The 14574-nt window shown below is 32.9% G+C and overlaps 1 protein-coding gene across 2 annotated transcripts in view; it reads left to right on the top strand.

Annotated features, from left to right (window-relative positions):
• Positions 1 to 535: 535 nt before the first annotated feature.
• Positions 536 to 14574, top strand: part of LOC128224383 (uncharacterized) — a 33717-nt gene continuing 19678 nt past the window's right edge. For both annotated transcript variants that reach the window (XM_052934206.1, XM_052934207.1), the window contains exons 1-4: positions 536 to 646; positions 7641 to 7762; positions 13784 to 13899; positions 14244 to 14340. In XM_052934206.1, coding sequence (XP_052790166.1) covers positions 7647 to 7762; positions 13784 to 13899; positions 14244 to 14340 — 329 coding nt within the window. In that variant the 5' untranslated portion in view covers positions 536 to 646; positions 7641 to 7646. The remainder of the gene's footprint in view (positions 647 to 7640; positions 7763 to 13783; positions 13900 to 14243; positions 14341 to 14574) is intronic.

Genomic DNA, 14574 nt, shown 5'->3' on the forward strand with positions numbered 1-14574 from the left:
TGAAATCAGTTTTGTGTTAAAAATATTTGCTTTCTGGCAAATACTATTTTGAAAACTTTTTACCAACCCAAAGAAAAATCCAATATTAAAATTTGGGTGCCGGATGCGGCGGTCCCGGGCCCCGGCAGATACCGAAAGGTTCCGGCAATTGTCAAATTTTAAAGCCGTACATAAACACAATATTAGTATTAAGAATACAAGTAAATTCATTAAATTGATGTAACCAGACATATTTTCCACTTTGTTGGAAGTAAATTTATACGCTCAATATCAGAGTTCCTTGATCGTTTCTCTACAAGTTACCGTAATTTACATAATTTTATAAATATTTGTTATTTTGAATAAAACGTATAAATCTTAACAAATGAAATTAATATATACAGTGAAATCAGTTTTGTGTTAAAAATATTTGCTTTCTGGCAAATACTATTTTGAAAACTTTTTACCAACCCAAAGAAAAATCCAATATTAAAATTTGGGTGCCGGATGCGGCGGTCCCGGGCCCCGGCAGATAATTTATTTCCAGTTATGGGTGATTGGTTTGACTGGGAATACCCAGACACGGGTGTATTACGTTTTAATCAAATCAAGAAGAATAAGTGCGTTTATGATGGAAAATTAAAAGGATATTGGCAAAAGTGTCAAGGTAGGGTTTAAATCTTCGTTTCATAAAGGACAAGAAGCTGCATTTAAACGGGACAAGGTGGCAATTAACATTGTTTACTGTATACATTATTATTGCCAACTTTGGAGAAATCTGCTGAAGCGAAAGTGCGTATAGAGTTATATAGGGAAAATATGGTTAAACAGTTCTCACGACTTAGTCTTTCAACAGATCAACTTACTTCCTACATATATGTTAGGATAATTCTTGCCCTTTAAAATGATGGTTTTGTATTAATTGTATGATTTTTACATTTTGGTCCTTTTTAAGGGTCTTGTTGGTCATTAAAAGTTACATTGAAATAAGAAGGAGTTAAAAATTGTTTTGCTATTTAAAGTTATTATAGTTCTGGCTTCCATAACTTTAATGTTGATATTTATTTTTTTGATGTTTACAACACATTAAAGTTATGGCGTAACCCCCATAGTAAAGTCAACCAGAATCAGAGTGTGATGATGCAATGCAATCACATGACCATGATGACGTCGATGGGTTCTATTTATAGCATCGGATTCACATTGATCATGTAGCTGGCTTGGTCAAATTAGTGTTCAACAACGGGTTTCGATTTTCTATAGTTTATTTGTTCGTTTCGTTTCATCTCCATAAACCGTAGATGTGTACCGTAAACCGTAAAAACTGAAATTATAATAAAATGACTCATAATCATTAAAGTTATGACAATAACAAACCTTTCACGACTGAGACTAGTATTACACATGACTATTATTTCAAGTATGACTATATATATGACTGCATATGACTGTATATGGCTGTATATGACCTTAAACAAATTAACTGTAATAGAAGCATGTCCAGATCTACATTGTGTGCTGTGTATAACAAACAAACTCTAGAACACTACAGCCAAGTAATATTTAACTGTTCACACAATCACACAATCTTGATTGTAGCAGAGGGTGAATTTGTCAACAGAAAAACCATAATTCACAAAGTATAGATCTAGCATATTTCTATTACATGGTTTTACAAAGTACAGAGTATTTATCATACCCTGGACCCTAGAATATTAAACATATATAGCAATTAAACCAAACAGCATATCAATTGAATGACTAGATTTGCAAACACGTGTTGTTAATGGGCAAAGAGAGACAACTTATGTCTGACCCGCACTGTAAATTACGAACGACAACTCTTTCTAGACGCAATTTGAGGAATACCAAAAATGACTCTGGCATTGCCGGAATCATTTAATAATGCAAATAAAATATACCCTCAATGCATAAATTATGCTATCAATGCAAACTATAGATCCATCTAAAGGTATCAATCTTTGATTAATACCGAGTGCTATTTATAGCCTCATGCGGTCTCAGACCATGCCATTTCACGGAGCCGTTCGCAGAGCATGCTCACAGAAAATGCATGTTTACGTTCTAGATATCAAATCGTTTTCACTTAAACTGTGACAAGTACGTTACAAAATGTTTAATTACCTTGCTGCTCCGACCAAGCTGCTAAATATGTATCGTTAACTTGAAAAATTAGTTATTCGTTGAAGTTTTATTGACGTTCGTTTGTTCTTCGTTCGACTAGAAAGTGAAAATACAAAGTGCGCATGCGCAACAAAAGTAGCAGGTTCTGACTAAATCGCGGACTAAACCATGTACAAATACTAGCGTCGCAATAATCAAAACGGAAAGGAACTAACTAAAACTTAACAATTGTTGACTAAGAACTACACAAACAACTTAGTAGGAAAATATTACTAAAATTTTACACCGACAGTTACAGTTCATTTAGTTGAAAACAATTTCAGTAAGGCTGAAAATACCTTTTGATAGTAAAAACAATTTATTTATTCCAAATTTGTTATTGGTCATTTACTAATTATTCGAAATAGAAAAAAAATAACAGCAAAATAAACACTACCTTTGTGAGGTCAAATGTAGCTCACATGGGTATTTTCTGAAAATCTTGGTGTCACGTGATTAAATTTGAACACAACTATGACCTAGTTAAGGAATGCTTGTAATAGGATTTATTTAAAGGCTAAATCAACTATCTTTAAAGCGTTTTTTGGTTATGAAAATGTGTTTATGAACTACATTTTACTTCATTTACCTGAGGATACAGTTATTTTGTCTGTACAATGCATACAAGTGAAATGACAGCGTGACATAAAAATGTCACGAATTCTGGTAGGGTTTGGATATGGCGTTCTCTTCAGCGAACACATCCAAAAAGGTAATATATAACGTGTTCGCTGAAGTTCTTTAGCTAAAGTTATTATAGACATCCGATTGCTTAGCTTCCAACGGATTAGGATGCAGATTTTTTTTCTCTTTCAAATGCACTTTTCGAAATAATGGATTTTTAAATATCTTTTGGTCCTTTTTGAACATTTTTGTAAAATTTGTAGAAAATCGATGCCCAAAAATTGTGTATTCAAACGACGGTAATGGTTTTATGGCCCACCCCGCGGCGTATTCACAGCAGGATAGAAATAATCCATCGGCAAGGTTATGACACTGGGTATGACATGTGCAACGAAGTTGTCATTTATAGCAATAAAATTATTTCATAACTATTTCGGATTTTTTTTTCTTTTATTATTATCATATTATTTAAATAATATATGACACTCGATTATTCATCTATATGTAGTAAAGAAATGTCATATTTTTGTTTAAAAATAGAAAGTAATATATTTAGCAAAAAAAAAAGATTCCCATTTTTAACCGCAATCACTATTACACACAGTTAAAACGTAAAAAATATTAATGTTTCAAGTTTCATTGGCAATTTCGGAAATACATATTTTGGTCCACCATTTGCACTCAACCAAACATGTTTATAAATTAAGGATAAATATAATTATTTTGATTAGGCAAAAAATGTGTAACATGGATTTTTGTCAGCATTTTGTTAGTAACGAGTGCACTTGGTTTTCATAACGTGTCGAAATGCCAATAAATCAACGTGTTGTTATGGTATAAGAGGGTGGTATGCCTGTCTTATTGTCAATACAACATTAATGACATTTTAACTTGTATCGTTAAAGACTGGTACTAAATGATAGCAACTGCAGTTAAAATTTCATTTTAGCTGTTCCTTTCCGATATTTGACACCCAATTTTGTGTTACACTGTTAGAAAAATTACCAAACTGTAAAAAAAGGTGAGGAAATGGCCCCAATTAAATGTCTTGATAAACGATCAATTATAGACTTAAACAAAAAGACACGGAATAAAATATGTAAAAGAAGTAAGTTTATCAGAGATGATTTGATATTTCAGTACTTAATCAACTAACGTTTCCCCTATAGAACAACCCCACCTAATAATGGCTAAATCTAAAATCCTCCAAAACTGAAATTTTCTATCGCAACTTAAATAATAAAAGAACTTATAATAAAAGAACGGGTCAACTTTATGACCATCATAAATTCTGTATTTCTTATCTGCCTTAATCTAACACTGCGTCCAGTTGATAAATAAGTGCTAAACTAGCGTATCTTAACGCTACTATTGCACTGAGAGGAGAAATCGATAGAGACCCTGATAAGCTTCAAAGTTGGCAATGACGGTATTAATGCACAAACGAATATTTAACTTGTTTGTAATATGCTATAAATAGAAAATAATGTCATTTTAGTATTGAAAATTTCAATTGGTTTAAGTTAGTATTTACAAGTTATTCCGTATCCTTTCTATACTGAAAATTTCTTGTTAGGAGCGTTAATGGCCGTGTTTTATTTTTTGGAAGTACGCCAAAACAAGATTCCAAAAAATAAATCTTGACCCAGGCAGAGGAAGTAATGAGGCCGCCATATTGCTAATACACTGAACAGAGCTGATATTAACTATAAATACAGAAAAATATGTTAAACTAAGTAGCATTCAATTATTGTGAGTTTGTTTTGGTGTCTACAGTATATGATAATGTTTATCCCAATTTAGTAATTATTACACAAAAATGTAACTCCCTCGTTCAAATCCATGTTTATACATCCCGATTGGTTTGTTGCACAACCATATTTCTTGTAAAGATTTAAACATACCAATATGTGTCTTGATTGTGGATATGAGCAGGTGATGACTGTAGTCTTAAATAATAGACGTTCGATGTTGCTTTATGTTACAATATAATATTATTAGAATAATAGAAATTGGTTTGATTATCATGGCACTTAATGACGATTATGAAAGACGAGCCCGTGTACCACTGACGTCACAATCACGAATGCAAATATGATCAATGGATAGGCAAACTAGACTTTAAAGAAATCGATAAAGAAAAGTGAAATTAGTTTTACCGTTTATGAAACACTCAATGTCACAGACTACTAAATAATTTTCCTATATATTCTATTGACAATTGACCAACTTGCAAGCGAAATAGAATTGATTTCTAATGCTTAACGGCCCCCAACAACATATTTGGGGGAAAATTCCTTATGTGTACTAAATATTTAGCAACATAAGAAAAAAGATTATGTTTTTTATTGAAACAATGAGTTGACGCTTCCGAATTGATGTAATTTGCCGTTTAATTTTTTGTTTTGTTTTGTTTTTAGAAAACATTATTTACATACGTAAACCATTTTCGTGTAAAGCAAATTTGATTTGATGTTCTATTGCGAAAACTGAGGATTTTAATGCTCTTTGAATAGCCACCCCAAAGTTCAAGTCATATTTTCGTAAGAAAAAAGTTTTTCTTACATATTTGTACTCGAAATCACTTTCACTTGACTGTCTTAACTAATTAATTAAGCTATAAAATGATTTTAGTTACACATGAAAATAAAAAATATGTCTTCAAAACACACAATTTAACATTAAATCATGCAAAAAATTCTCTAGTCCATGGTGATCCCCACGCCCTTCCAAAGCGTTTACCGGCAAGTTTCAAAATCCACGATACGTAATAATATTCAAATGCTGAAAAAGTTTTTAAATATCACAGACTTGTTGTTGGGAGGCAAAGTTGGTAAAACATCATATATTCGGTAGTTTGGGATAACCCGGCGTTGACCCATTTTGGTCACAGACTACTTAATATATTCCCTATATATATTCTATAGACATTTGACCAATTTGCAAGCGAAATAACACTTATTTTTTTTTCACTTCACGACCACTAAGATCCTATATGGGGGAAAAGTCCATCATCTGTACTTAACATTAAGCAACGTTAGAAAAAAAGGTTACGTTTCTTATAAGAAAATGCAACGTATGCAAAATAGTTCAACGTAACCACTGTGTATGCGTTAGGGGCCCTAATCCTGTGTAGGTGTACAAACAAAATGTAAACAAAAACGATCTAGAAGATCCAGCATGTTCAGCCTTTGTTTTAAAATCACAAATCATTGAGCTTCAAAACCTATAAATATGGAAAGTAGCCAATGGTTTATGATAGTTTACCCATGATTTGATTCACAGTCATGGAACCACTAAGAGAAATAAGGCATGTCACAATTTGTAGACGCTTCTGAATTGACGTACTTCTTAACTCCTTCGTTGTCTTTGAAGTCAGGAACAAGACCAAAGGACTTCACTTTCCTCCACATACACTCTGTGAAATGAAAGAAACATTCATGGATTTGTACACCATCAAACACACCACTGACAACACGCCACGCTGCTATTCCATAGCCCATCATGATCGTTGCTTGGGACAGGGAAATGCTGTCTTCACAGGCGAATTTCTGGATAAGGGTGAAGAATCTGGTGTACATTGTCGTTGTTTTTTGGAAGTAATCCAGAATCTAAGGGGCACATATACCCGTCGTTCATGGCTGTAGACAGTTGGGTCAGGTTAAGCGGTGGTGGATTTCAAACTTCACTCAACATTACCGTCGTTTGCGATGAGGAATAGGTCCCCGGCTAGCGTCTCTGTCTATTTTCATTCAAAGTTGACATCCGCTCTAGTCTTTGGCAGAACTGGTCTTGTATTCGACCGCTGTCTGTATAGACTCGATTTGGCTTCGTAGAATGTTGGCGTTTTGGCCACAACCTCTTGAGTGGAAATCATCCCATTCCAGAGATATTGTGTCTGTCAGCATATCAGTTCTTAGTTAAAAACTGTTGATTATCAGGAATGTTAATTGCATTAATAAGGACTCATCAGTGATGTTTTTAGAATGGTTTGCAATCAGTTCTGAATTTATTTTTTTGTCAAAATTATTATTTATCTATTAATAAATTTTTTGTTTTTGTTTTTATAGATATGCATTGCAAAAAAGGACAGACTTTAAGTTATATTCTACAATAAGTATAAATTTAAAATAGAGTGAAACAAGATATCCGTAATAAAAAACAGTGAAAAAATAAACAGCAAGTACAAGTTTTTGTTCATTTTTAGTTGAACAGTATAGAAAATACAAGTAAGTTACAGGTGGGAAGATATGATTGGTGTTCATTTGTAAGTGTGAAAATAAGCGGTTGGGAAAATAGGAACCAACCGGAGTTTGATAATCAATAAATAATTTAATGAACCGCCAATGTCATACAAAAAGCTGAATGCAAGTTTTTATAATTGAAATTAATTTATTATCTTTGAGGTTGAATAACATTTAATATAAAACATATTAATAGTGAAATAAACAATGCTTTAGGTACTTACAAGTTGTATACCACGACCATGTTTGAACATATGTATATACCCGTTTACAAAGACAGACAGTATGATTTCAGAATGAAAGGTTAAATTTTCGTTGGGATTTTGAATTCGTGAATAAGCCAACCCAATGAATCGACGAAAATTAATGCCCTACGAATATTTATTGTGCAGATGTATTTTATTAGTAACTAGAATGTAGTTTTTTTTAACCCATATGATATGTCATAGTTGTTTGCATAAAAATGGCTAAAACTAAAGTTTGTTTTTAGCATTGTGTTATTTTGTAAATTGTAGGTCAACGTTTAGCTTTTATATCGAACTTTAGTACGTAAAACATCCATCAGTTTCATTTTGTTCTCATTTAACACAGTTGCACACTACATTTCAGAGAACCATGCACATTTATCTAGTGCTGCTATGTTTGCTGAGTGTTGTGCGTGTCACGGGACATTCCCAGTTCCCCTGCAAAGATGATGATGGACCAAGATACTGTGCTTACGCAAACTGCACGTATGTTTAATAAATATCTATACTTTATAGATTGGTGTCTGTCTATGGGTTCATGGATGACTGAGCTGATGTCAAATACTTAATAACAACATAACAAAAACATCGAGATATAGCGTACAGTTGTATGTTGGCTCTTTCGGTCAAAATAAAGATCAGTATAGCTTAAATAAGTTTGCAAGGTTTTCCAGGTAATCAACATCAACATCTTATTGGCCTTTTTGTCCTTGATTTCTTACTGTTTTTCTGGATATCCGTCTGTGTGTTCGTCTATTTGTCTGTCACTATATGTCTGCCTTTTATTCTGGATTTCTGACTGTTTCACTGGATGTACATGTACGTCTGTCTGTTTTTCTTGATGTTTGTTATTCTGATTGTTTGTCTTGCTTTCTTTATTTCTGAATGTCTATTACTGTGAATGTCTTCATGTCTGTCTGATTGTTGTTCTGGTTGGCTGTGTGTCGAGCTCTATGTCTATTTTCTTGATGTCTGTCTGAGTATTATTCTGTTTTTTATTCTGGATGTCTTTCAGTTTTTCTTTATAGGCTTTTAATTTTAAAATAGATAATTATACTTGTAAAATGATTTTTTCACTTTCTCTTCATAATTTCTGCTTGTAAGTGCTAAGAGTCGTGAACTTGTCGTGAAGTTGTCAACATGTCGGGGATTCAAGCCTAATCGTTGGATAATAACAGAAATCCACAGAAGTATCATACAATATTAATTCATCATTCAACTTTGGCTTTGGAGAATTAACATTAACTTTGTTCGGAGCAGGCGCGCTAGAATTTTTTTCTGATACTTGTGCTTGATGCTTTGGAGAAAAAAAATGCCGTTTAAACTTATTGAAGGGTGTCATTTATTTGATTTCTCATTTCAATTGTTCAAGTCTGAGATGTTTTTATGCAGCAGTGTTAAGATATATTGAATTAGAAGAAATGCATGTGGCCATTTATTTGGGGAATTAGTTGGCACAACTGCGAGTTACCGTTTAAGTTCAGATCACGTTTAATGGTTCACTTTGATTTACAACTCAAGTCCAATTAAGATGTTTAAAAGTTGGTTCTTTATTAATTCCACATCTAAGTTGAATAGTTAACAAAGATAAATCCAAAGACTTATTTAACAAGAAACATTCAATAGTCCATGTGATATATTAAGTTATGAAAGTAAGTAAATTAATTATATAGTCACAAAAAAGAAGTTCAAAGATATTTCCTTAGTAAAAGAAGAAGTACAAAGTTCCTAGTTAAGTTTTCTTTCTATCTCTCACTCTATATGTATTTCTTAAGTATATCTTTCCGTCTCCCTAAATGAAAAATGTACATACTTATATACTAACTTAAAGAGTAGAAGTTACCAATCAGAATTAAGTGATAAAAAGATAATGATCGAAGATTTTAGAGAGTGTCACTCAAAAATAATTATTGTCAAAAATAAAATTTACAATTAGATTAAGTCTGAGATAATTGAGAAGTGTCAAAGTCCCAAAAAGTAAGGTTTATGATAATGGTCTGAGATAATTAACTGATAATAATTAAAGAAGAGGAAGCAGTCAAAATTTTATCAGAAATGTCAAAACTCTCAATTGCAATTAGAATGCCAGACTGACAAAAGTATTTGTATGAAATTATGAAAGTAAGTACACATGTATTATAGAAAAATAAGATGTAACCTAACAAAAAGAACAATATATTTTCTAACAGAATTTGAAAGAGAAAGTCACACGGTGACATATGTATTCTTGATCGCTGTCGGTCGTTTATTCTATATGTCTATATATCTTGATGTTTGTCTGTTTTCTGTATGTCTGTCTGTCTGTATTTTATTCTTGATGGTTGGATGTCTGTTTGTCTGGTGTATGTTTGTTATTCTAGATGTATGTCTGTCTGTTATTCTGGATATCAACATGTCTTTCATTCTTGATGTCTGTCTGTTATTCTAAATGTCTGTTTAGTATTCTGGCTTTCTATCAGACTTTTATTCTTGGTGTATGCCAGTCTGTCATTCTGTTTGTCTGCTGTGTGTCATTCTTGATGTTTGTCTGTCTGTTATTCTAGATATCTGTATGTTTGTTATTTTGGAAGTCTGTACGACTATTATGACGGATGTCTATCCCTCTGTTTTCTCCTGGTTGTCTTTCTCTTTCCTGGATGCTTGTCCGTCTGTTATTCAGCATGTTCGTCTGTCTGTTTTTGTGGTGGATGTTTTTCCATTTTCTGAATGTATATGGTCTGTTATTGAAGATGTCTGTAAATCTAGATTTTGGTATGTAATTGATGATTTCTGTCTTTTTTTCAGTCCGTCTGGTTATCTAGAGATATCTGTCTGTCTGTTATTCTCTCTGCCTGTGAATGTCTGGATGCCTGACTGTTTTCTGTATGTCTGTCTGTTATTCTTGATGTATGTTTGTCTATTTTATGTATGTCTTTTATCCTTAATGTATGTCTGTCTATTATTCTTGACGCCTGCCTGTATGCATTCTGGATTCATGTTACTTTTATTCTGGATGTCTGTCTGTATGCATACTGGATGTTTGCTGTCGTCTGTTATTCTGGATGTCTGTGTGTATTCTGGATGTCTGTGACTGTTATTATTTATATCTGTCTGTAGGACTGAATTTGTTTATATCTGTTATTCTAGATGTATCTCTATTATTCTGGATATCTCTCTATTATTCTGGATATCTCTATATTTTTCTTGATGTCTGTCTTACTGTTATTTTGATTGTCCCTCTTACTCTTTTTCTGGATATTTGTATGTTTTTTATTCGGAATATCTGTCTGTCTGATTGTTTTTGTTTTTCGGTCTAGAAATCTGTCTGTTTTTCTGATTTTAAGAAGGCCAGAAGAACTTATGCGATAACATATGCATCCGTTCGTGTGTAAAGATTTGCTTGTGAGCGCTAAACAGTCTTCAGTTTTGATTTTATATCAATAAAACTGATTAATAAAACAATAGTTAGATATCCATGAGAGCTCGTAACCTTTCCTAAACCAGCCAAATTCGCATATTCATGGCTAAATTTTGGCCCTTGAAATACAGAATAAGATCCCAAGGAGGACAAATTTGCATAGACAGTTGTGTATTTCTATAGACTTTTTATTAGTAGTTCTTTCCCTTTGCTCAAATTGCTGCCTTGCAAATTCTAAGGGAGACAACTACTTTGTAAAGAGAGTAGTGTATTATTGTTATATAATTCTTGCTCATTGTGAAACATATGGTTCACTGATTTTAAGCTCCACTGGCCAAAGGCCAGAAAAGTGTATGACATCGTCGTTGTCCCTTACGGAGATTGTTCAGATTATGTCCTTTGGTCAGAAGTGGGGGCCAAAGTGTCACAAGTTTGCTATAAACTTATAGTAAAGGCTTTGAGAACCTTCTTGTTTGAAACCACAAGGCCAATATCCTTGATATTTTGTATGTAACATTATATATATTTCATCTACTAAGATTTTTCAAATTAAGCCTCTGTGGTCAAAGGTGGCCCTGTCCCAGGCCTCACAGGTTTTTATGTACATATATGAAACATCTTTGAAAATCCATCTGTTCAAATCGTGCCCATGGGGTTAAAGCTGGCCCCCTTTTGGCATTCTTTCTTATTTTTGAAAGTACAGCAATAACATTTGGAACATATCTATATTACCAAGTATGTTCAATGTATGCTCTTGGGGTTAAAGCTTAGACCTACATTTTTATTTATGCGTTACAGCAATGAAATTTGGACCATATGTACAGTTTTTAATACAACTATCAATGTTGTCCTTGGATTAAATTGAATACGATTTTTTACCTTCTTTCTTGTTGTTGAAGCTACAGTAAAGCAAATTTGATCATGTGTACTCCTTTGAAAGGGAATATCAATGTTGTGCTTGGATGACATTGACTTTGACTTTTTGACCTACTTTCTTACTTTTGAAGCTACAGCAATAACATTTGGACCAGGTTTTAAAAAGAAAATCAATATTGTGCTTGGATGACAATTTGACCTACTTTCTTATTTTTGAAGCTACAGCAAGAATATTTGTACAGTTTTGAGAACAAATATCAAGCTAAGATATTGGGTGTAGCATTGTCTAATAGTTTTCTACCAAGATTGTTCAAATTATGCCCATGAGTTCAAAATTGGCCCTACTCGAGTTTAACCAGTGTTACATAGATATATAAATGATATTTTTTTTTAAATCTGATCAATGCTTTTGATATAAACTATTGTCACTGACCCAATCAAAATAGTTCATACAACTAATCAGCTTATTACCTTTTTCTCCTCATATGCTGAACATGCAAGGTTTTCAACAAACCCAAACCCAAAATGTTCCAAGTGAACTATAAGCATGTTGCTTATTACCCATATATTACCTATATAACCTATGTCAGTAGATCACAGTCCCCATGGGTCTCCTGTCTGTCTTTTGTCTGTATGTCTGTTATTCTGAATGTCTGTCATATATGAGCCACACCGTGCATGTTGGGCCTTTGAATTTTAATTACTGATTTCAACTGAAGTAATGTTGAAAAATTCATCATCAGACAAATTTTCCGTCTATTGCTTTTTAGAAATGAATTTAACATCAACCTCATGACGCAAGTAAGAAAGTACACTATTGAAATGGCACGCATTATTACCGTATGAATATTCCAACTTCTTATAATTTTACTTCTTATCCTAACATGGAATCTTTATGGAACATAAATAAAGAAACAGATGATTCAATGTTGTGATTAAAAACAATCTGGCCGTTTTAAATGTATGTGAATGTATTCCAAACAAGTACTGACAAAACCAGTGGCTGCTATGGAAACATCAGTAAAGTATCCGTCATAAATCATCATGAAAATGGTGTGCCGATGATAATACTTTTAAGGAATGAAGGTTGGAAGAAATTCTTTACCTATTTCATTCTACGAGTTCAGGAAATAAGAGAACCTTTGGCGAGCTTACTTACTTATTTCCTTGACGGGGTTGAATACAATCATGAATTGTATATGATGCACTCTTACTCCCAAATAAGCAGTACCACAACTAATACAGTTGTTTTAATTTACCGAAAATGATTATTAAATATCAAAACCTATGGTTCTTATGAATAATACCGTGTTTAATATTAATGAAAGGTGCAGAGAACACGATATTTCTACCTTTTGAGACAATAGTTAATCACTGTAAATATTTTAGGACCCACCAGTCATTTAATATTTATGCGTTTTCAGCTATAAAATACACGGTAACGATGTTGTTATCAGTAATTAATATTTCCATAAATGCATCATTTAATAGTTGTTTAAGATTTATCAAATTCATGTTTGTTATACATCTTTAAGTATTAATTTAAAAAAATCACGTGTTTTCCAGTGAAAATTAGCAAAAACAACCTACCTGTTTTATCTTCTCTAGTGATGAGCCGAATACCACAAAGCAATGCCATTTCTCGCGCAACATGCATTTCAAATATTTAGAACCTAAAATAATATAAAACACAAATGCATCTGATAGCTTTATTTATTACCCAGCTAGTAATCTTATATCAGATATATATTGGACCGACGTATTCTATATATCAAAAAGACTTCGTAAATTATATGGATCCAATATCGACTTTGCACATCGGCTCAAAGTCGGACCGATATCTTGTCGGGCATATATCGGGCCGATATAACTTTATTCATCTATCTGTCATTGGTTCTTCATCGCTTCGACATTTTTTAACGAAATCAAGACGAAATACCACGATTTTCTCTTCAGATTTAGATGGAACGTATACTACTTTATTCAACAAGATCTTCATCATAAATATAAAATAAGAAATGAACGTATGACTTGCTTGACTTTTGCAAATTTAGCAATTATTTTTGCATTTTTTTAACAGACATGCGGAGTGATATATTTTCTGACCAATACAAATAGAGCAATGTGATATTAAACATGTTTTGTACAGAAAAATATGTGGTGGCTATATTTAACCGGAAATAAGGTATAGCATGTGATAAAATGAGATAAGTTTTTGTATTTTTTGTTCACAGAGAGTGTGTTGGATTTGACTGTAGGAGGGACGGCAAAAGGGATTTGTTCAAATCGATGTGCTGCGCCTCGGACGTCGCTCAGCAATTAGAAGAATGCATTAGACTGTGTGAAAACTGTAAGTTGTTTTCTAGGTTATACAATTTTAGAAATACCAACCCAGTCCACGAATATTAAAAATAGCAATCGTAGACGTTTATAACTTCTTTCTTATTTAATTCAGAGTAGTCTGTTTATTTCACGAAATTAGAAACTTTAAATGCTCCTACAAAATTGGGAGACTTATAGCTGCCCTTGTTGCCTGTCTGCACATGATGTACAACTGACCGGAAGTATTGTGTGTCTATGCCAATGACAGCTATGAATACACTATCTGTCATTAGATATAGGGGAGCTTCGATTGTAATTTATCATTTCTTGATCACATATGTTATACATTATTTTTGACGTTTTGTTTTACAGCGAGTTCTACGAATTTAACTCGGTTTGACCATGACACGAAAGGACCTGCCCGATTATGCCCTCCAAACGAAATTATAGGGACATGTGAACAATGTCTGTAAGTTTTCATATTAATTGTTATATTTGTAATGTACTGTAAGAGTTCTTTCGAAATCTACCTTTGTTTTATTTAGAAAAAAAAGTATTGTTACGTACACTGTGTCAATACGAATGGTGCTTTCCACAACATGTATAACACAATGCATATGAGGAAACATAGTCATAAACATAAGAATGTCACCCACAAATATGTGCATTTGGATACCTGGTGACCCCATATTATTGTAATATC

Source organism: Mya arenaria, chromosome 17 (assembly GCF_026914265.1).
Source record: "Mya arenaria isolate MELC-2E11 chromosome 17, ASM2691426v1".
Taxonomy (NCBI): Eukaryota; Metazoa; Mollusca; class Bivalvia; order Myida; family Myidae; genus Mya; species Mya arenaria.